The 21,780-nt window shown below is 54.0% G+C and overlaps 2 protein-coding genes across 8 annotated transcripts; both read right to left on the bottom strand.

Moving 5' to 3' along the window:
• Positions 1-2,459: 2,459 nt before the first annotated feature.
• CD7 (CD7 molecule) lies at positions 2,460-5,909 on the bottom strand. 2 transcript variants are annotated; one of them, NM_001098922.2, is given in 4 exon segments: positions 2,460-2,911; positions 3,919-4,052; positions 4,308-4,622; positions 5,658-5,873. In NM_001098922.2, coding segments are annotated over 4 exon segments (609 nt in total). In that variant the 5' UTR covers positions 5,710-5,873; the 3' UTR covers positions 2,460-2,803.
• A 2,265-nt stretch (positions 5,910-8,174) lies between these two features.
• On the bottom strand, positions 8,175-19,813 carry LOC781977 (secreted and transmembrane 1-like). Of its 6 annotated transcripts, none has more exon segments than NM_001102326.1 (6): positions 8,175-9,442; positions 9,815-9,975; positions 10,226-10,258; positions 10,836-11,150; positions 11,338-11,491; positions 19,716-19,813. In NM_001102326.1, coding segments are annotated over 5 exon segments (612 nt in total). In that variant the 5' UTR covers positions 11,426-11,491; positions 19,716-19,813; the 3' UTR covers positions 8,175-9,427.
• Between the last annotated feature and the right edge of the window lie 1,967 nt (positions 19,814-21,780).

Raw genomic sequence — 21,780 nt, 5'->3', positions numbered from 1 at the left:
GCCCCTCCCCCTTGGCTGCAGCCCCTGGCCAGCCCCTGTGTCAGGAGGGTCAGTGGCCATTCTCGGGCTTTGGGGGCTTGAGAAGGGAGGAGCCAATGCCTAGAGGCCCGTGTTTCCATTGCTATCCCCAGTGATAGGCCAGCCTGGGCCAAGCTGAACTCTGTTTCTCCAATTCTAAAAGGCCCGCCTTGGAACCCCCAAAGCTTCAGTCTGAGGATGGGGGCTGCTGCCTGCAGTCAAGGCCTTTGCCTCCAGCTTCCAGGGGCTCAGCCCATACCTGCACAGGTGGTGGAGCGTTTGCTGTACAGAGGCTACTCTGAGGGCTGTCCCGAGATATCTCAGTCCTCATGCCCCCCCACCCCTAGGTAGAGCAGACCCCGTCCTTCTTTTTTATTTATTTATTTATTGGCCACGCTGTGCAGCTCTCGGGATCCTAGTTCCCTGACTAGGGGTCAAACCTGGGCCTTTGGCAGTGAAAGGACAAAGTTCCAACCACTGGACTGCCAGGGAATTCCCTGTCCCCATTTGACACTGAGGAAATCAAGGCCCAGGGGTAAATGTGGGAGAACCAAGACCCAGAGCGCACTCAGGCTGTCTGTCACAACAGAAACAAAGCCAGCAGTATTTAAATGCCAATGTGCTTACGTGTATGGAACACGTCCAGCAAGCATGGGGCTCGATGTGGGGCAGGGGGCACATGGAGGAGGGACTCAGCCCTGCCCTCCATAGAAAGGACAGAGAAGCAGACAGTTAAGGGTGATCATGTGAGGGGAGGACGGTGGGCAGCATGACCCCCAGCACAGACCACAAGAAAGGGCAGAGGTTGGAGGGGGCACGACCGCTGGTCACTGGGGTGGAGTCAGGTGGAGAGATGTGTCCGATGACAAGGGCCCCTGGAGGTGGGCTGATGCTGAAGGTGCTGTCTGCTTTTGTCTCAGGAGCTGGGAAGAGGCTAAAGCTACGGTGAGAGCTGAGGGTGGGGGCAGTGGAAAGGGCACTCATTGTGACTGGGAAACCACAGAGTCCAGCTCTTTGTAAATTATTATTATTGTTATTATTTATTTGGCTGTGCCAGGTCTTAGTCGCAGCACTCAGGATCTTTGATCTTCCTTGCAGCATGTGGCATCTTTAGATAGCAGCACGTGGGATGTAGCTCCCTGACCAAGAATTGAACCTGGGCCTCCTACACTGGGGGCATGGAGTCTTAGCCAATGGACCCCCAGGGAAGTCCTGAACCCAGCTCTTGAAGGGAGCATGGGCCCACTCCCCTAATTTACATATGGGAAAACTGAGTCCCAGAGGGGCAGGACTAGCCCAGTGACATGCTGCTGAGTGGTCAGGAGGGGGACCAGAAGTCATCAGGTAACAGGTGAACACTTGCCGCATTTGGCTCAGCGGGGCGGCCTGCCTTTCCTCGGGCCCCTGGGAGACGGGCGTGCTGTGTTCCTTGTCTCTGCCTCCCCATCTGGGTCCCAGCCACAGGTCCTGGTACCCTCCACAAGAGCTGTTGAGATCACATCCCAAGCTGCCCACCCCAAACCCAGTGTGTCTCAGTGAATCCCTGCCCCAGTGACACACACCCCACAGCCAGACAGAACCACCTCTTCTGTTCTTCCATTATTTCATCCGTGTAGACGTAATGGTGCTGCCAGGCATTTAAACAACCACACACTCCCATCTGTACATGTGTGGGGTCACACATATACTCTGCACCAGCTTGTATCCTTATGGCATCTCGCAAAGGTCCTAGCATGATGTTTCGCTCTTCATGGCGTCTTTTTAGCACTTGGTGTGTGTGCGCACCATAATCGGTAGAGCGGTTCTCTTATTTGGACATCTAGGGAGTTTCTCAGTGGCTGGTTTTGTCATTGAAAGCAACACTGACATGGCTATCACTGTAATCTTGTTTCTGTGACCAAAGATCATGTCCCCAAGACTCAATTCCAGCTAAAAGGAGTGTCATTATTTAAAGACATTTTAATCTTTGCAAACCCAGTGGATGAAGGGCTTTCTCATTTCAGTTGGTGGGCAGCATGGTCTACCAGTTCTTGGCTCCAGGTCCGGGAGGATGCAGCTACAGTTCACACCCATGCGGGGTGCATTTGTTTCCCCAAGGTCGGTTCCCCAATTCCCATCACACGGCAACATGAGCGCCCACTGGGAGCAGCCCAGTTAAGAGCCCAGCAGCTCTGCTGAGACTCTCAGATCACTGCTCCCCTTCCTCTGTCCGCAACTCACCCTGTGGTGGAGGCCAGCGAGGCTGGGAGGGCTCTGGTTGATGTGCACCTTCTCAGCCATAACAGGAACTGGAGTGAGTTTGCGTCCCCTGGCCCCTCCCTCCTTCCTGAAAATCTCACACAGAATCCTTTAGGCTGCAGAAATCCTCAGCGATGCCAGAGAAGGTGTCAGGCAAACCTCCCCGCCTCGACTCTGAACTGGCTGAGAAATAGACACTGGAGTTGGAAAGGGGAGAAGAGAAGTCCTTTATTTCTGGCAAGGCTTGACTGGGGTCAGAGTTCAGCTCCCAGCCTCCCAGTTGACCACTACCCCAAGGCAGGTCCATCCTTCAGAGCAGTCTCTTTTACCATGCAAAGGCCAGGGTAGCCGTGGGGCAGAGAAGTTTCCTTTCCAGTGGTTACAAGGTGCCAGGAGCAGCCTCAAGGGTGGGAGGCAGGCAAGCAGGGCTTCCTGGAGGAGGCTGTGGGAGCCTGACTGCTGTGGGGAGCTGCCTGTGTGTTCGTTCTGGGTGGATGGTCGGCCCAGAGCTCTGCTAGACAGAGGGAGGCCTGGGGTCCTGCCGGGCTCACTGGTACTGGTTGGGGATGGACATGGTGTTACAGCGGCTGTGGGACATGTCCTCATAGATCACGAACACTGGGCTCTTATCCTTCGCACAGCAGAGTTTCTGGATCTGAAAGAAAGCCTGCTGTCTCCCACTGCGGCAGCTCGCTCAGGAGCACCCTCTGTCTTCATGGCATTTCCCCTCAGGAAGCTTTTATAATAGATTTGGGGGCCTGCATGAAGCTGTTCCAGGAGGGTCCTCAGCCAGCCCCTCGGTTCTCCAGCGCTGCCTAGGCCTGGGTGATGTGGGCAGAGGCAGGGCCCCGGGGGCAGCGGTGGGGAGGTGGAAGGTAGAATTGACCTTGCACCCTGGCCCTGGACAGGGAAGGGGGCCTGGCTCCCTGGGGATGCAGAGCTGGAGGTGCTGGGCTAATGCGGGGGTGAAAGCTGAAGGACCAGGGGTGAGCTGACCACTCCCTGGCCCCTGTTTCTGTTGGCCCCTCCTTTCCCACCTCCAGCACACAATTGCACGTGGTTTTCACATGCTCACAAGCCTCACTCATGCACGCATGCACACATATGTATATGTGTGCACACTTTCACAGTCACATGCAGCATGCCCATGTTCTCTGAAAGGATCTCTCTGGAACCCTCTGTGAAAAGTATTAGTCACTCAGTCGTGTCCACCTCTTTGCAACCACAGGGACTGTAGCCCACCAGGCTCCACTGTTCAGGTGGATTCTCCAGGCAAGAATACTGGAGTGAGTAGCCATTCCCTTCTCTGGGGGATCTTCCTGATCCAAGGCTCAAACTCGGGTCTGCTGCACTGCAGGCAGATTCTTTACCCTCTGAGCCACCCTGAACCTTGCTAATCCCCCTTAAATAGCTGACCAGGACCTGTGTTCCTGGCACCACGATCATCCCTGCAGGTGGTTCCAGTTCTTGGGCTTCCTCTCACCTTGGGCCTCACCATCCAAACCCTCTAAGCTCCCAGGGCCCCTGACAGAAGGAGTGAGTGGGTGCTGGGGTTTCCCATGAGGCCAGATCCCCGAGGCTTACCCACTTTCCTTCCCGTCATGCTCTCTGAGAGAAGTGGGCTTCTAGGGACACTGGTGACACCTGAGGGTCCATACTGACCTGTGTTCTTATCAGCACACACACTGCTCCCAGTCCCAGCCCGATGAGGAAGAAGCCCACAGCCAGGGCCGTGGGGAGGGCAAAGTGTATCGGCCAAGACTCCTGGCATGTGTTCGCTGCCTGGGGCAGTTGGTCTGGGAAGAAGGAACAGAGAGAGGCATTCGGCAGGTGAGGGAGTCCCTGGGAATCTCTGTAGTTCAGGGCAGGGTGGGTCTTTGGAGTGTGTATGGGGGGTGGGGGGGAATCCAGGAGGCTTTCTAGAGGAGTTGGGCTCATGTTGGAAGGAGTAACTCAAGCAAACTTAGAGGGAAGGTTCCCAGACAGGGGCAGATGGACCCCAGGCTGGCGAGTGGCAGGTGGAGAGGTCCCAGGACTGGCATACTCCCTACCTGTCACCATGACCAAGGTGCCGGGACCAAAGATCTTATCATCCATGATGGCCACACAGGTATAGCCACCGGTGTCAGCCAACTGCAGGTGGTACAAGCTGATGGTCAGGTTGCTTTGCAGCCCTGAGTAGGCAATGCGGCCCTGGAACTGCGGGTCCACGGTGGGCTCCGACCCATCTTCATAGTAAATCACATCGCTGTTGTTCGGCCACGTTTTTTTCAGGTAGATGCCATGCAGGGTCCCCGGGGTGGAGCAGGTGATGTTGACGGAGTCCCCCTCTAAAGCGATCGTTTTGCGGGGGGACTGCCACACCTCTGCAAGGAGGACCTGCCACCATCACCATTGGCCTGGCCAGAAGGGCAGGGACCCATCTCTGTGCAGGGGATGGTGACAGGGCAGTGGTGCCCAGGGACAGTCCACTGTTGACATGTCACCAAGGATGAAGCAAATTTTGGAAGCCTTGGAGCAAGCGACACATGGTGCCAGCACCCTGGGCTGTCCTCAAGTTCCAGGGGGATCCCAGAGGGCCAGGCCACCTGTGACCTCTCCCCACCCTGAGGGTCAGGGGAAGTTGGAGGGGGGGCCTCTTCCTTCCAAAGCACTTAGACCTCCAACCACTCTTCCCGGTTCTACACCTTCTCCCCCTCTTAAATGGCAGTTCCCGCAAGAGCCAGGGGCACTGTCTTCTCTCCCTGTTTCTTTTAACACTAACTGCCTCAGTTTCCCACCATTTCCAGGCACTTGAAGCCAGTGGCTCCATGAGGTGGGCACATCTGACTTGTCCCTGAGACACCCAAAAATTTCCCTCGTCTGCCTAGTGGGGCCCAGCAGGGCCAGCTTCCAGGTGCAAACATAATCCAAACATCGACTTCTCCAGAAACTAAATTTTGCAGCTCTTTTTTGGGGGGAGGGGGCACAAGAATTGTGCCCGCCAATTCCCCATCCCACTTTATGGAACTAAGGGCTCTTGCTCACTGCAGAACTTTGCACAAAAGGCAAGCAGAAGGACGATGTTTTCTCAAGACAAAAACAGCCTTGATGGTTGTAGGAGAAAATTCAGATAAAGAGAAAGAAGAGTTTCAACCACAGAGACTCTGTACCCAGACATCAGCCACATCTCAACACCCATGGTTTTGGGTCCAAGTGTCCAAGGCTGGACTTGACCCCCAGCAGGGACTTCCAGGGCCCGAAGGGAAGGTCTCCCTCAAAGTCACCAGAGATCACCCCCTTCCCTGGAAAGACAGTCTGAGGTGGGGAGGGGAGGGCTGCAACGCGGCTGAGTGGAAGCGCTAAGCCTGCTGCGGGGGGTGTGGTGGGGGATGGGGTAATGGAGAGTCGGGAAGCCTTACCTCCAGCGGCCTGGAGCAAGGGGAACAGCAGGAGCCCCAGGAGCCCAACCATGCTCACTGCAGGAGGAAGAGCAGGGGCCCCTCTCACTGGGCTGTCACGGTTCTTCCTGTCTGTAGCGCCCAACTGCGTGCCACCACCACCTCCCAGGTGCCACGTTCAGGCGCGGTGGGAGCAAGATGGAGCAGGAGGTAGGCAGGGGGGCTGCACACAGTGACGGGCGGTTGAGCCCTCCAGGAAGGCTTGCTGGAGGTGGTACCATGAGCGAGGGGACGTGCTGTAGGCGAGGCTGGGAGGGGCAGCGCTCCTCCCCAACTCTTAAGTCTGAGCACTCACATGTAGATCTGTGATCCTGGCCCTCTGCCCAGGTTGCACACCAGGGAGAGGAGAAAGGAGGGCAAGAATGGGCAGGGGCAGGACCAGGAGAAAGACAAGGGGGTACCCAGGTGGGGATGGGGGTCAGCTTCCAGATATCCTGGTCTTCTGGCTCACTTTCTGCTGGGACCTGATTTATGTCCAGAAACTTGGAGTATCAAGTCAGTCACCACTGCAGCCTGGGGGCTGGGTGTGGTCATAGGGAAAGACCCGGGGCATGTGCCCAGGTTGTGGCTGCCCGAGTGGCTCACGATTCTCTTTCCTGTGGGTGCAAGGGCTGGACACCGCTCAGCTGGGCTACCATCCAGTATGTTGGTGCACCAGGGTCCTGGTGAGCAGCCCTCAGGGCAGAGGGAGACCCATGCCTGGACCCTGACCCCGAGGGCTTGGAGGTCCTTGAAGAGGAGACAGACTCTGGGCAACCAGGAAGAGGAAGACGTTTCTCTGTTCTGGCAGCCTTGGCTAGAGGGCCAAGTTTCCAGTGTTGGCCCAAAGCCACATGTGCGTGTGCCGGGTGTGTGCACGTGGCTCACACATGGCCAGACAGTCCTAAGAGATTTCCTCCCTGGAGACCCCCTCCTCTGACTGGACGCTCCTGTGCTGATGGTTCGGGGTCCTGGGTGGGGTCTAGGGTGGGAGCAGATTAGGTTTGCTGGGTGACCGCCCCTAGCAGGGGCTGTCCACCTATCTACAGACACTTCTTGCGTGAGGGGGTATCTATTTCAGGGGCAGAATCTTGCCAAAGGCCCAGAGGATCCTAGCAAAATTGTTGCCAGGAAGCAATAAAAGCGTCTGAGTTGTCAAACACACCCCATTCCAACCTCGTCCTGCCTTTGTTCATCACCAGCACTCTCTGGGCGCCCGTGTGTGCCAGCGCCAGTGCCAAGGGCAGAGGGTGAGATGAACGAGAGGCCCGTGGCCTGGAGACGACTCCAGGGAAGGACGAGCAGACCTGCGGCAGGACACACAGCACCTGCTGGGAGAGGGGTGCCGAACCTCAGGGGCCACAGGAGTAAAGGACTGAGGAGGTGAAAGAGAGTCAGGTTGCATATCTGGGAACAGGGTTCCAAGCAGAGGCATCAGCACACGCATGGTCCCCAGGGCCAGAGAATGCCTGGGGTTTCTGAGTGCCTGCAGGAGGGCCAGTGTGGCTGAGGACGAGCAAGGGGGGTCTGGGGGGAAGGGTTTCTAGGACACTGCAAGGACTCAGGGCTAAACTTCCTTTAGAGAAATCCTTGAATGTACAGATAAGCAACAAGTCGAAAATTAAAATTAGTCAAAGACCCAGACACAGTATTTCTTTCTAGGCTTCCTGCCTTGGGTGTGCAGGGGCTGAATGACTTAATGTGAGCCCGTCCCACCGTAATAGCAATATTAAAATGACCTTTGAACGACTTTCAAAGCATCAACACCTTTGGTTTGCCTTAGGCAAAATGGAACAGATTTCCTTGGCCCCCAAAGCATGGCGGTCCCGCGTGCCGTGCCCACTGTGTCTGAGGGGCCTGGCCCAGGGGGTGGAACAAACCCAGCATTTCTGGCACGAACCTTTCTTTAACCTGGGAGATGCAAATACGGTCAGTTCTAGACCTGGAGTCTGGGTGCCAGCGAAGCTGTTCTGGGATCGTTACCCTCCTGTGAGGAGAGTCGCCAGGCACCGTGCATTGATCCAATCTGAGATTCTTCAAGATGAGTGAGGACTCCCAGATATCTGGCCTTCTGCATGTATTTTTTTTTTAATACTTATTTATTTGGCTGTGTCGGGTCTCATGGGCTCTCTAGTTGTGGCATGTAGGCTTAGCTGCCCCACAGCACTTGGGATCTTAATTCCCTCACCAGAGATTGAACCCATGTCCCCTGCGTTGCAAGGCGAATTCTTAACCACTGGACCACCAGGGAAGCCCTCGTTGGGACTTTTTAGCTTGTAAGACTCACAGCAGCTTCTTTCAGATTTTTATTTTCTTCACTTAAAGATGTATTTCTCAGCTCATTCAATGATTTGCTAGTCAGTTTAGTGTATTCATCTTGAAGATTAGCAATGTGGATGATTGCTTTGCAAAGTGCTGAATGTAGTACTTCTAGAAAAACCTTTTATCACTTTATATGTATCTTTTAAGAATACAGTCAATGAACCACCAAACCAGCTCTATCTTTTTACTCATTTATTTATTTTAATTGGAGGCTAATAACTTTACAATATTGTATTGGTTTTGTCATACATCAACATGAATCCGCCACGGGTGTACACGTGTTCCCCATCCTGAACCCCCCTCCCACCTCCCTCCCCATACCATCCCTCTGGGTCATCCCAGCAGCTCTATCTTTAAAGGAACTTCTCTATGCTGAAAAGAAAAGGCCACAACGAGAAACAAGAAAAGGATGAAATGGGAGGGCTCATCGGTAAAAGCAAACATACAGTAAAAGCAGGAAATCATCCACACACACACACATGATATCAAAACCAGTAATCATGAAAGGAGGAGGGTACGCATGCAGGATATTTGAAATGCATTGGAAAGGAAGAGATCAGCAACTTAAAGCAATCATGCACGTGTATGTAGACTGCTGTATCAGAGTCTCATGGTTATGGCAAACCAAAAATCTATTAATATCATAGATATACACACACAAAAGAAAAAGGAATTCAAGCGCAGGACTAAAGATAGTCATCCAATCATAAGAGAACAAAAGAGAAAAGGAAGAAAAAAAGACCTACCGCCACCCACCACCCCCCCAAAAAATGGATACACTCACAGGAATTATACAATTTTTTTTTGTAAAGGCATCTGGCATATACAGTTTGGGGTACTGTTTGATATACATTTGTGAACAGGAAGGGGCAGCATGTGGGGCAGGTGACAGAGAGGTCTGGGGGAGACCAGGGAGGTTGGACACAGATTCCACCAGCAGCCACCTGTCCGGCCTCCCATCCAGAGGGACTGCTCTACCCTGTGGCGGTGGTGGAGGAGGCTTCATGCATCATCTCAGGCCACTGATATCCTCATTTTGGTTCCACAGGTGCTTCCTGGAAGGTCCCTCAAACTGGTTCTTATTCATGGTCCAAAGAAAAGAGGGTCCAAGAGGGTCTTATTCATGGTCCAAAGACATGATCGGCCGAGGACCCCATACTGGGGCATCTCCCAGGTGACTGCAGCGTGGCACTCCTGCCCAGAGGAGGAGCCCAGGCATGGGTTGGGTGGAGGAGGGGGGAGGGTCCTGTTAGGTCAAGTGCTTTGGAACTTGAGATTTTTGTACTTTGGACCCCAGGACCTACTAAGGACCCCTCCTTGGCATGTGTGTTAGGGAGAGGCCAGGATGTTGCCAAGCTTCCTAGTTCTTGGCCTGGTCGTGCCCACAGCGATTCCGCTCTGCGTAGTGCGGTGCGCTGGGTACTCCGGGCTCAGAGCCTCCTTACCTGGGGAGAGAGGAGGGAGGGAGGGAGATGAAAGCCACGTGCAGACACCCTTCTGTCTGCAGGTGCATCTGCAGACACATCCACCGCCCACACATCTTAGGTCTCATGGAAGGAGAAGGAAGCCCGCATGCCATCGTCCAGGGGGTCCTAGGGACAGTGTGGAATCAGTGGCCTGTCTGCGGTGGGGCATCTGTGTTCTGGCACTGGGACTGCATTTGCTGGCTGGGGTCCTCCAGGGAAGGGGCACTGCTCACTCTCTCTCACTAGTCTTGGTGGGTACATGGACATGGGGCAGAGTGTTTATGCCAGGTCTGAGATGACCCCATGCGAGATCCCCTCCCCAGCCCACTGACCAGGCACAGTGGCCCATACCTGCTGGAGCCTGGAGAGTGGGTAACCACGCCTTCGTTGCCAGGCCAGCGCGCAGATCAGCAGGATGGAGAGGACGACCAGGGCGAGGATGGGGAAGACCACGTGGTTCTGGCTCTTGTCCTCGGGATCAGTCTGGAGACTGCGCAGCGTTATGCACGGGCCTGCGGGGTGGGGCCAGGCCCTGCCTCCTTTGTTCAATTGTGCAGGAGCCCCCACCACCTTGGGGGCACCCTCAAGGGGGACATCGCTTGTGGTTGGGAAGCCCATGGGTGGGAGAGTGGCAGGGGGATGGGTGCATGGGATGGGCAGGGCTCCAGGCACAGAGGGTGAGGGTGTCTGTGGAGGGAAGACCCAAGGGGGCTTTCTGGGGGCTCCCCTCCTGTAGCCCAGGATGAAGATAGGAACACCTACCTGTGGGAGGTGTGAGAGGCAGGTAATGCGGGTCTGCTAAAGAGACACAGGGCAGGTTGGCGGGGGCCTGCCCAGGGCCTGCCCTGAAGCAGCCCCTCCACCCCAGGTGTCAGATGAGCCCTGGATACAGGAGTTCATAAAGGCCTCACTGGGTCCCCCGCCCAGGGCCCGGCTAGGCTGAGGGGTGCCTCTCAGCCCCTCCCACTGTTCCTGGTCCGGGGCAAAGCTGGATCCCTGCTTCCTGTCCCCAGCGCTCAGGGTGACTCTGACTGCGTATGAACAGGCGAGGGTGGGGAGGGAGCGACGGTTACTTGGGGAGTTTGCAGCACAGCAAGGGGTGGGGGTGGGGGGATAGGCGGTGTTTAGGGAGGGAAGTTCCAGCTCCCTGAGCACACGGGGACAGTGAGCAGGCACACGTGCTGGGGCTGCCGTGAGAAGCTCAGAGACAGCACAGCCGTGGGTGGGGCAGGGTAGAAGTCCTCTTCAGGCCTCATCTCCGTGGCTCTGGGCACCTCAGGTGGGCACGAGTCACTCCTCCCAAATTGTTCCCCCGCCCCCAGCCAAACAGAGAAGCTCTTGGGGTCAAACCCCCGCTCTCTGCTCCGCTGACCTGAGACGTTCAGGGTGGTGCTTTCGACATTTCTCTGGCGCCCCTGCAGACTCCACTTGTACTGCCCTGCCTGGATGTCCTGGGCTTCTTCAATCACCAGATGGGCCTCACCCTCCCAAATCCGGAGCTGCCATCCATCCTGGCAGAAGTCTCCTGGGGGCTTTACACTGAAGATGAGCTTCCAGGGTGCTGTGTGGTTCGCTTTCAAGGAGATGTTGATGTGGGAGAAGGCATTGGAGATGCTGCAGCTCATCATGGCTGGCTTGCCCCTCAACACAGAAACCACACCCCTGGTGCAGTTGGGGTTGTCCCAGGCTGTGTGCGGGGAAAGTCACACGTGTGGGTCATGGCTAGACCTCAGGACATCCACTGACTGTCCTTCCTGGGGTCACTGGCATGACCTGGAGCCTGGGCCCCTCCTGGCCTGATCTAGGTCTCTCCTCCCACACCCATCTTGCCCCTGCTGGGGTCCCCCTGGCAGAGTTGGGACCATGCGACTTACTTCCACTCTGAGCACTCCTGAAGGCGGCCAACAACAAGAGGACCCAGAATATCCGGGGAGCGAGGAGAGTGGATGCTGACGTCAGCATGGCCAGCAGGACGTGGATGAGTTTTAAGGGGTCCCTCGTCCTCCTTACTGGTTTTTGGGACACTCCCTGAAGGAAGGAAAGCTGATGAGTCAGAGTTCCCTTAGGCTCCTTGGGAAGCCAGTGAGAGGGGCTGCACCCTGGCCAGGGTGGGTGAGGGTCCCCAAGCTCCTCCCTGACCCAACTGTGTCATGACCCTTCTCGACACCTTTATAATGTCTGCAGTGGGACCACTGTCAGACAGATGAGAAACACAGATGAGACAGGAAACAAGTCCCTGGGACACAAGTCCATTTATATTGCTGGGTTTATCTTGAATTTTATATAAAACATGCAAAACTCCCTGAGCATGTGTCCTGTAGAGATGGTCATGACACACAGAATCTTGTGTGGCCACTTGAACCTGACACCAGCCTAAGACCACCTTGGATGCTCCCTGTCCCTCTTGGCTCTTGCATTCTGAGGATTGGCATTTGGGGACACTTGGTCCACTCTCCAGATTTGCTTTTATCAACAACAAGAGTCTTCCTGTGCTACCCGTGAGTTACAGTCCGGAAAGCTGAACTTTCACTTCCTCTGAAACAAATGATCATCTCAGGCTTTGACATCCAGTAAAACTGACATTTGCGATTCCCAAACGGCACAGTGGTAAAGAATCTGCCTGCCGATGCAGGAGACACAAGAGATGAGGGTTCAATCCCTGAATCAGGGAGATCCTCTGGAGTAGGAAATGGCAACCAACTCCAGTAGCCTTTCCTGGCAAATTCCATGGACAGACTCAGACATGACTGAGCAACTAACACTTTCACTTTTCATAATGACATGTAGCTACCATTAGGTACTATACAGAGGATGAGATGGTTAGATAGTATCACCAACTCTATGGACATGAATTTGAGCAAACTTAGGAGATAGTGGAGGACAGAGGAGCCTGGCGGGTTACAATCCATGGAGTTACAAAGAATGGGATGTGACTTAGTGACTGAACAACAACAAAAAGTTGCTTCACTGCCCGAAAAATCCTCTGTTTTCCATCCATTCATCCATCCTTCCCCCAACTCCTGATAACCATTGATCTTTTTACCATGTCAGGAGTTTTGCCTTTTCCAGAATGCCATGGACTTGGTACCCTTTGGTTTTGAATTCAGTGTCTCTGATTTTCCTTTTCCACTTTGCTGGGTACTGGGCAGAAGGGCCAGGAGCAAAGGAAAGTGTGGATGTAATTGCTTCCAGGAGCTGAGGGCCATTGGTGACCAGCCCCAGTCCTGACTCCAGGAGATTCTGGGTCAAACAAGGAGAATGACATGGCGAGGGACAGTCTCAGCCCCCAGACCCCTGTGACCGGTGCTCCTGTCTCTGGCTTCCCTTGATGTTCTAAACTTGCTTCTATTCCTAATTTACTGTCAGAAGGACAGCCTTCTTTTCTCACATAAGTACAACATTTGTAGTTGAGGAAGAAAGACGTCACCTGAGAGACACGTGTTCTGTGCACACACACGTATGTGATTTTACATACGTGGAATCAGGTTAAACAGCCCACTACTGTCTCTCTCTTCTCGCCCTCTGTACTGTATGTACAAGGGTGAATGTTGTTGCTCTTTAGTCGCTGAGCCATTTCTGACTCTTTGCAACCCCATGTACTGTAGCCGACCAGGCTCTTCTGTCCATGGGATTTCACTTGCAAGAATATTGGAGTAAGTTGCCATTTCCTTCTCTAGGGGATCTTCCCGACTCAGGGATCAAACTCGCATCTCCTGCATTGGCAGGCACTTTCTTTACCACTGATCCATCAGGGAAGGGTGAAAGGTGGCCCCAAAACACATGTCCACCCAGAATCTGTGAAGGTGATCTTACTTGGAAATAGAGCCTTTGCAGCCATAAAGAGGAGGTCGTATTAGGGCAGCGTGGACCCAATCTAATGTGACTGGCTTTCTTGTAAGAAGAGAGAAATTTGTAAGAAAGAGACACAGGGAGAGGCCAGGAGCTGACAGAGGCACAGACTGGAGGGATGTGGCCACAAGCCAAGGGACGCCAGAACCACCAGAAGCTGGAAGAGACAAGGAAGGATATTTCCCTGCAGCCGTGCTGATACCTTGATTTTGGACTTCCGGCCTCCAAACTGGAAGAGGGCAAACTTTGCTTCTTTTGATTCCTTGTTTGTGGTTCTTGGTCTCGGCTGCCCCAGGACACTCATACTGGCCCCTCCCTCTTTCCCCAGACCTCAGCTTTCCCCTCATTGGAATAATCATGCACAAACCACAGACACTGGAGGGAGTGTTCTGGGTCACGTTCTGTCCACTTCTCTGTGTCTGGTTCTCACTTTGTAGTGTGCTGCTGGTGAGGTCTGCCTCCCCCGATCCTGAAAGCTTGACTTCAGTGGCTGCAAGGATTCCCTTTGTCTTAGCTTGTGAGCTGCCCTGTCCCCTTGGCTTCTAGCTCCGCCTCTTCCTGGTGACACCTGGTGCTGTGGAGGGCTGACCAGCTCACCCTGTTTCTGGCCCTTCAGATTTCCGCATTGTCACTGCCTTTGCAAACCCTTTGCTCCTCTTCCTGGGAGTGTCTGTCTTCTCCTTACAGCTTTATAAGACTTTAACCCCTTAAAGAAACAAACTGCCTTCCAGGGTAAGTACATTTCCATCATCATTTCTCCCCAGATCGTCTTTGGAATAAGGACTCCACGTGTTTATGTCGTCCTGTCTGTCTTTTCCTTCAAAGCTCCAGGGTTTTGTTTTAAAGTAGTTTTTGTTTGTTTGTGTACAGTATCCTTTTTAAAAGGCTTCCCAGATGGTGGAATATCCATCACCGTCAAATTTTGTCTATTTTTATGCTCAAATCTTGAATATTCCTCAAGGTCTGTTTGCAAGTGGCATGTCACAGGTCTAATGTTGCTCCTTTCCAGGAGGACAAGTGGTGCCTGAGGCACTGAAGAGTGAAGCACCCTGTCGCCCTGGCCAAGGTGGCCTCACCACGTGGGGCCATTCAGGCCCTGCCAGCCGCAGGGTACAGGCCACTATGCTGTCCATCATGCGTTTTCACCCCAGGAAGGCAGGTTCTCTCTATGGCTGTTTATCTTTCCTTGGACATTAGTTTCTCACAAGAACATTAACACGGTTTTAATTATTTTTTTTTGGAACCAAGAATTTGGTGATTGAGTGAAGAGAGACAGCTGCCCTGATCCTGCCCCAGCCTGCTCAGCATAATGCAAGAGAGGCTGAGATTTCACATGTAGACACAACCCAGCAGCTGCCTTTCAGCAATTGCCAGGATGGGGCATAAATAGCTCAACACTATTACTTACTGCTGAGAACCTCATGTGATGGAATGTTCTAGAAAGAGGTGTTGCAACTTCCTGTGCTGGGGCTTTTCCTAGCACCTTAGATAAGATCTGCTCAATTCTTTTCCTGAGTATTTTTTATAAAATAACTTTTCTTAAATTGGAAGGTTCTCATACACAGAATGGTGCCCAGTGACCCATAGGGCCCGAAGGCATCCTTGCTGGTGGTCGACAGTGACTCCTGGCCTCCTAGCCAGAGCCCTCAGGGCTGCCTGAAGGGAGACCCTCGCCCAGGGATGTCCTCCCCTGAGGCTGCCTGAGCAGGCAGGAGATTGATCTTGTGTGCTCATCTCTGGCCACTGACCCGTCCTGGAGGAAGCCTTGGGCAGGACCCCCAGCCTTTCCAGTCTCCTCAAGATCTCCCCTCGGATCCCAGCCACTCTGCTGCTTCCACTGACCTCAGAACAGCCTTTGCCCCCCTGTTCCCCATCGAACGTGGGCCTGTGTGTCCTATCGATGGGGAGGCAGGCCAAGTCTCCCCAGGCTGAAAATACGTTTCCAGGGAGGCCTGCCCACTAGCCCCAAGGCTGGAGCAGGCAGGTGTCCTCAGGGTCACATGGAGGGCTAACCCCCCAGGGACCCAAAGGAAGAATGCCACCTAAGCCTGTGCTCTGAGAGCAGTGATCCCTCATGTGTGAGAGGGGGAGCCTCCTGCTGGTGGCCTGGCATCATCACCGAATGCCCAGTGCGACCAGGAGACTTAGTGGGAAGGGCAGCTGTGGTCTCTCTGGGAGAGAGACAGCCAGGGGTCTATAGTATCCAGAAGGAATCTCACCCCCTCAAAACCTTTCCTCATCACGTTTTCCTGACCATTGTCCAGCTTTCATCCTTCCCATAAATTTAGGAGTTGTGTTTCAAGTTCCTAGTACACTTTCTGGGATGCTGAGTGAAAAGTGAAAGTGAAAATCACTCAGTCCTGTTTGACTGTTTGTGACCCCATGGACTGTAGTCTGCCAGGGTCCTCTGTCCATGGGATTTTCCAGGCAAGAATACTGGAGTAGGTTGCCCTTCCCTTCTCCAGGGGATTTTCCCAACCCAGAGATCGAACCTGAGTCTCCCGCCTTGGAGGCAGATCCTCTGAGCCACCAGGACGTTGATTGAAAGTAAATGAATGAGTGGGTTCATTCACAGTCCTGAACCACGCAGGGTCTCACTCCATGTGGAGCCAGCACAAGCTAGCCTGGAGAAGCCACCCCCTCTTCAGAAGTTTCCAGGATCCTACTCCCACTCCCTGGGAGAGCACCCTGTCCCTGCACACAGCACGCACACACACACAGACAAACACACAGACAGACAGACAGACAGACACACACACACAGACACACATAGACACACACACACAGACACACACAGACACACACACAGACCCACACACACACACACACACACACACACAGACACACAGACAGACACACAGACAGACACACACACACAGACACACACACACACAGACACACACACACACAGACCCACACACACAGACACACACACAGAGACACACACACAGAGACACACACACACACACACACACAGTGCTGGGGGGAGGGCCCCTAGGGCCCCCACATGCTCTGCCTACAATAGGTGCTCAGTCCCTAGACCTGCTCAGAATTCCCTGCAGGGCCGATGCCACACGAAGGGTGCAGTCAGTCCCCTCCAATGAGCTCTGGGCAGGGGCCCGGCAGAGCTGAATGAGTCAAAGGTCAACCTTGGTCTGCACCTGGACCAGGTGACATGGAGAGGGGTGACCTCAGCAAAACGGTGTTTTTGTAACACACGCTGACCTGTCCAACTGGACTCTGGGAGGGAGCGTGTGTGTTGACAAGTAAAAGGAAAGCAAAAGGGACGAAGCAGGCTGAAGTCCAGAGGTCGGGTGGGAGGGCGGATGGTGTCTTCCAGCAGCGAGCGCATGGCCCCCTGGGAAAGGTGTGTGGGGTCCCTTGAGCCTACATCAGGCTCACCAAACCACCCTCTGCTCTCAATATCTCATATTTTGTCTACCTGCCAGGGAAACACCCTAGAGAGCCTGTCTTGCCAGCCTCCCCACCCTAACCTCTGTGGTTTTCACAACACTATCCCTATGTCCTAAAAATTAGTTCTTCCCTGGTAGCTCAACTGGTAAAGAATTTGCCTTTAATGCAGGAGACCCCGGTTCGATTCCTGGATTGGGAAGATCCCCTGGAGAAGGGATAGGCTACCCATTCCAGTATTGGTGGGCTCCTCTGGTGGCTCAGATGGTAAAGAATCTGCCTGCAATGCGGGAGACGTGGGTTTGACCCCTGGGTTGGAATGATCCCTTGGAGGAGGGCATGGCAACCCACTTCAGTATTCTTGCCTGGAGAATCCCATGGATGCAGGAGCCTGGTGGGCTACAGTCCATGGGGTCACAAAGAGTCAGACATGACAGAGCAACTAACACTTTCACTTTTCACATACCCCTATGTTCTAAAAATTATTTAACATTGACTCATTTTTAAACATTAGTATCTGTTTTAGCTTCACCTTAAATACCCATTTGTGTTATTTATTTAGATGTGTTATTTATAGGTATGTTCTCACAGATAATGAAAAGACCAGAAACTCTGAAAGCAGGAAGTGTCACTGACTTTCTACCACCACTTGGAGTCCTCCTGAGGGAGTATGGCCTGTGCACAGGTGAGCCCTGGCCATCTTCTGTCATGTTGTCCAAGGTTGCTGAAGGTGTGGGCTCCCAGACGGGCACTGGCTGGGACTCCCTGCCGCTCTTCCCACTGCCCCTAAACCTCCAGTCTTCCCTGAGCCTTCCCTAGGCCATGGTGGGGCTCTGCCCTCACACACACGAGCCTCTCAGTTCAACTTCATGTGCTCCCTGAGGTTCTCCTCACTGGGAAAGCCCCTGGAGGGTTCCAGAATCTGGACAAGGAAATGCCAGGGTCCCTTCCCACCAGGCTCTGCTCCCAAACTCCAACCACCATGGGCCTGGCTCCTCATCGTCAGACGATACAGCCTAGGAGCTGGGAAAAACTCCAGGTTGAGGCAGATCCTGGAAACCATCGACCAGTCTCAATTAAACCAAATCTGTACAATGGAGATACAGACTTTTCCACATTATAGAGTTCAGAAGGGGTGTCTGCAAAGAGCTGGACTGGGGATGGAGGAGCTGGACTGGGGGTGGGAGGAGCTGGACTGGGGATGGAGGAGCTGGACTGGGGGTGGGAGGAGCTCCCCGTGTCCTCAGGCACCTTTGCCGCCCTTATCAGTCTGGGGTTCCACTGCTGTCTTATTTTTAAATATAGGTATATTTTATGCAATATTTGCCACATATTTACATTTCAAAGTGATTCGTTATCTGAAATTCATATGGGTTTTTACGTTTGGCATTTCCACTCCTCTGCCTGAGTCCCTCCTCTTGTCTCTGATGCTGCAAAGGACAGGAAAATGGGAGAGAGAGAGGCCAGGGCACAACAGGGGAAGAGCGGGGTGAGAAGGCAGAGGGTGGGGGGTGCTACAGGAAGACTGCATGATGGGGCAAGAGCTGGAGGGGCCCTGAGGTTTCTGGAGTTGGGAAAAGTGAGGCAACAATTCATCATTCTCTCAGATCACTGTCACAGCTGCTGGTATCTCCATGTATTAAGCTGGGGCACACAGCTGGGATTTGTGCTGTCACTGGGGACCTGATCACATTTGGGAGTCAGTGGAACACCTTGGAAGGTGCATGCCGTTGCCAGCACTTTGTCCTGCCACAGGACCTTGGGGAAACTGAGGCAGCAGGTATGTGGCTCGAGGCTATTCAGGTGACCAGGGGCACAGGGGTTCTCGGTCAGCAGGGATCTCCATTCCTGCAGCACCTAGGAGAAGCTGGACCAGGTTTTCCACGCAAAGGCTCAGTGGTAACGTGTATGTACCTGGATATTTACATGGGATGGTGAGCACCCTGCTGTCCAGGCAGGCCTTTCACCAACAGTGTGGAGGGAGGCGACCAACCACCTTCAGGAGACACTGAAACGGAGCCCCAACCCTGGTTCAGAGGGAAGGGATGCCCCAGTCCAGGGAGCCTTTGCTGTGTCCTGTCCCTGCTGCTATGGCCAGGAGAGATCCCTACTGGGCAGTAATAAGTTCCTTCAGGCCTGGGGGCTGAGTCTGTAAACCCTTTCTGGCTCACAGCCTCAGTGCAGGCCAGCCCATCAGCTGAGCTACTTCTCACTCTCTTTCACAAGGCACTTCCTCTGAGAATCCTCCCCCTCCTTGCACCTGCTGGTTGCACTCTCTGGGGGGTGGAGTGGGGAGAGGGGAGGGGTGGTCTGTACCTTCCCACCACCTTCATTATTTAGTCCCAGGGGATGAGGGCCTCCCAGGGTCTCTGGCTTCTCAGGCACTGGGAGTGGAAAGTGGCTTTCAAATGGCAGATCATTCACCAGTAGTGGGTGGTGAACTGAATTTTGAGATTGCTGCTGCAGCTTAACCAAAAATGAAAGGAGAGCGTAGAAAGTCAGTGGAGTGCCCCTCTCCCCCGACCTTAGGGGAAGTCTCAGAGGTTTCGTTCTGTCTTAATGAGTGTTTGTGAGTGAATGAGCTGAGTGTGCATGTGTGCCCCTTGTGAGTGCACACAAGTGTGTATGTGCATGAAAGTGAGCGTGTGGGCAAGTATGAGAGCCACAGTGTTGGCTTGGATGTGAAAGTGTTCCGTCCCAGATGTGGTCCGGGACAGCAGGGGCTCTGTGCGGATGGGTGGACGTCTAGGAGCTCGAGGTGCCAACTCTCTGTCCTTCCACAGACGGGCAGAGCCAAGCCTGGGGCCGCGCTGCAGAGACGCAGTTCCCCACCAGGACTGCGAAGTCTTTGTCTTTTTCACTCCCTCAGCGGAGGCGCAGAGGCAGAGCCTGAGAGCTCAGCGCCCCATCTCCATCAACCCAGCCCCCATTTGAGTACGCTGAGTGGTCGGCGGACACCAGGAGCCCCGGCCACCGCCCCTCAAGCTCTCACCTGCGCCCGGGTACCCCGCCTCCTCCACGCCTGCGTCTTCTGCACTCTGCCTGCCCAGCCGGTCCGCAGCTTCAGCCTGTCTGTGCGCTGGTTTACGCCGCTGGACTAAACCCAAAAGATTCCAGGGCGGAGCCAAGCAAGGAGGAGGCGGGAGGAGGATTCAGAATCCATGCACGTGAGGTCTGACACCCACGTCCAACATTCAGGAAGGAAACCTCAAGTTATGGGAAGTCACTCAAGTTTCAGGAACTGCCCTGAGTTCAGGGGAAAAGATGAGTTTCTTGATAGTGAATTTCTTATTACATTTTTATTAAACGCAGGGCATTAGATGATCATTCTAAAGAAAACGGTAGGTGGCAGTTTTCCAGGAGACCAAGTTCCTGGAGTTCTCCCCTTTCAAGCTCCATCTGAACAGATCCTCCTATGGGGAGCCGGGTGTGTTCACCCCGCTGCGTGGATCTGGGGACCTGCTAGTCCCCTGCTGTGTACATCACCCCCACACACAGACACTGGGCCAAGCCCTGCCCATTGAGAATCCTCAGAGCCTGATTCCATCTTTCAGAAATGCAAGTTGGGTCCACCTAGATAGAAGTCATGCTGGGGACACAGGCAGGGATAAGGAGCGAGAGTGAGTAGGAGCAAGTGGTAAAGAGTTTAAACTATAAATTGTCCTTCATTAGCCCTTGAGCAGAAGGAGCCCCTCTTCCCGGCTCCCTCCCCACGGAGAGTCCTAGCAGGCTGTGTATAGAGACACTCTGTGGCCAAAACAGGTGTCCCTGGGGCATACCTGAGTGCCCTCATTCCTAGAGGGTGGAGTCCAATAGGTGCTGACCTCAGAGAAGTGCTGGAAGCCAGGAGTGTCCTTGCAGGGATGTGTACGTCTCTCATGTAGAAATGGTTTTGGTGCTTATAAAAATCACTAAGATAGAAGTCTCTCTTTGAGACTCTGAAAGTGGGGAATAAGGGCAATGTGTGAGAGTCACAAGGGCGGGGAAGGACAGAGGTGTTTCAATCATTCTTTGTTCGACTCCAGGCTCTGTTTTTTTCAAATTGCTGGGGGCAAGCGGCTGCTGTTGATTTGAACCCGGAGTCCTTGGTCCACGTCCAGCCTCACTAGCTTCTGGGCTCTCACCAGCAGTGCCCAGATTTCCTGCAGACCAGGAGGAAGGCTGCTGTCATCATCCCGCTGCCTAGCCTGCCTGCGTACACCCTCCCAGCTCCATCTTCCTCGTGTCAGAGGGCCAGGTGCAGCCTCAGCTGTGGGCAGCATGTATCCTGGGAGGTCACACCTGGGGCAGCGGAGTCATGAGCCAAGGGTGACCAGAGACAAAGGGGCACGTGCAGGGCTGGGCCTGGCTCTGTCCCCGCACCCCCGAGGAGAGAGCCTGGGAGAGAGAGACCCAGCAGGGATGCTGTGGCAGGGGTTGGGAGCAGGAGAAAGAGTTTTTCTCTGTTCAGTGTAGGACATCCGTCCTCAGACCTGCACTTCCAATAAAGCCCCCTGGAAGGCAGGAGTGGGGTGGGGGCAGTGAGTCTGAAGGTCCTTCCATGGGGGAGCAGAAGCCTCGAAGGTGTATGGAGAAGGGCGACCCCACAGTTATTGATGGTTTGGAGGTGGGGTGAGGAAGCCCAGAGGTCCGCAGTGCCAATTGAGTGCCCTGTGGACTGTCCCCTTCCAATAGAACCTAAAGTGACCTGCTGGCAGGGTGTAGAGTGGAGTAAGGGGCAAAGAAGTATTTCTGGGCCACCAGGGGAGAGGCTGTGGACTCAGGCTGGGCAAGTACTTGTCAAGTGGGCAGAGAGTTGCTGGTGTGGGTGATGCCCAGCTTTCATGTAAAGAAAGGAAAATGCAGAACCAAGTTCTAGGGGATCCCTGAATTTTGTGGGTGGCAGAGGAAGGGCCTAGACTGGACGGGAAAGAACATTGCAGCTGCCCCACAGGTGGATCCTCTAGATCTTTAAGGAGATCAAGGGCAAGAAGGGCCATTCTCCAGCTGGACTCAGGGCCTGAACGTTGAGCAACAACTTGGTGTCTGGAGCTGAGTTGAACAGGACAAAGTCCTGG

The sequence above is a fragment of the Bos taurus genome, chromosome 19 (assembly GCF_002263795.3).
Source record: "Bos taurus isolate L1 Dominette 01449 registration number 42190680 breed Hereford chromosome 19, ARS-UCD2.0, whole genome shotgun sequence".
NCBI classification, from domain to species: domain Eukaryota; kingdom Metazoa; phylum Chordata; class Mammalia; order Artiodactyla; family Bovidae; genus Bos; species Bos taurus.
Note: the sequence above shows the minus strand (reverse complement) of the source record. Positions and strands in the feature narration are given on the sequence as shown.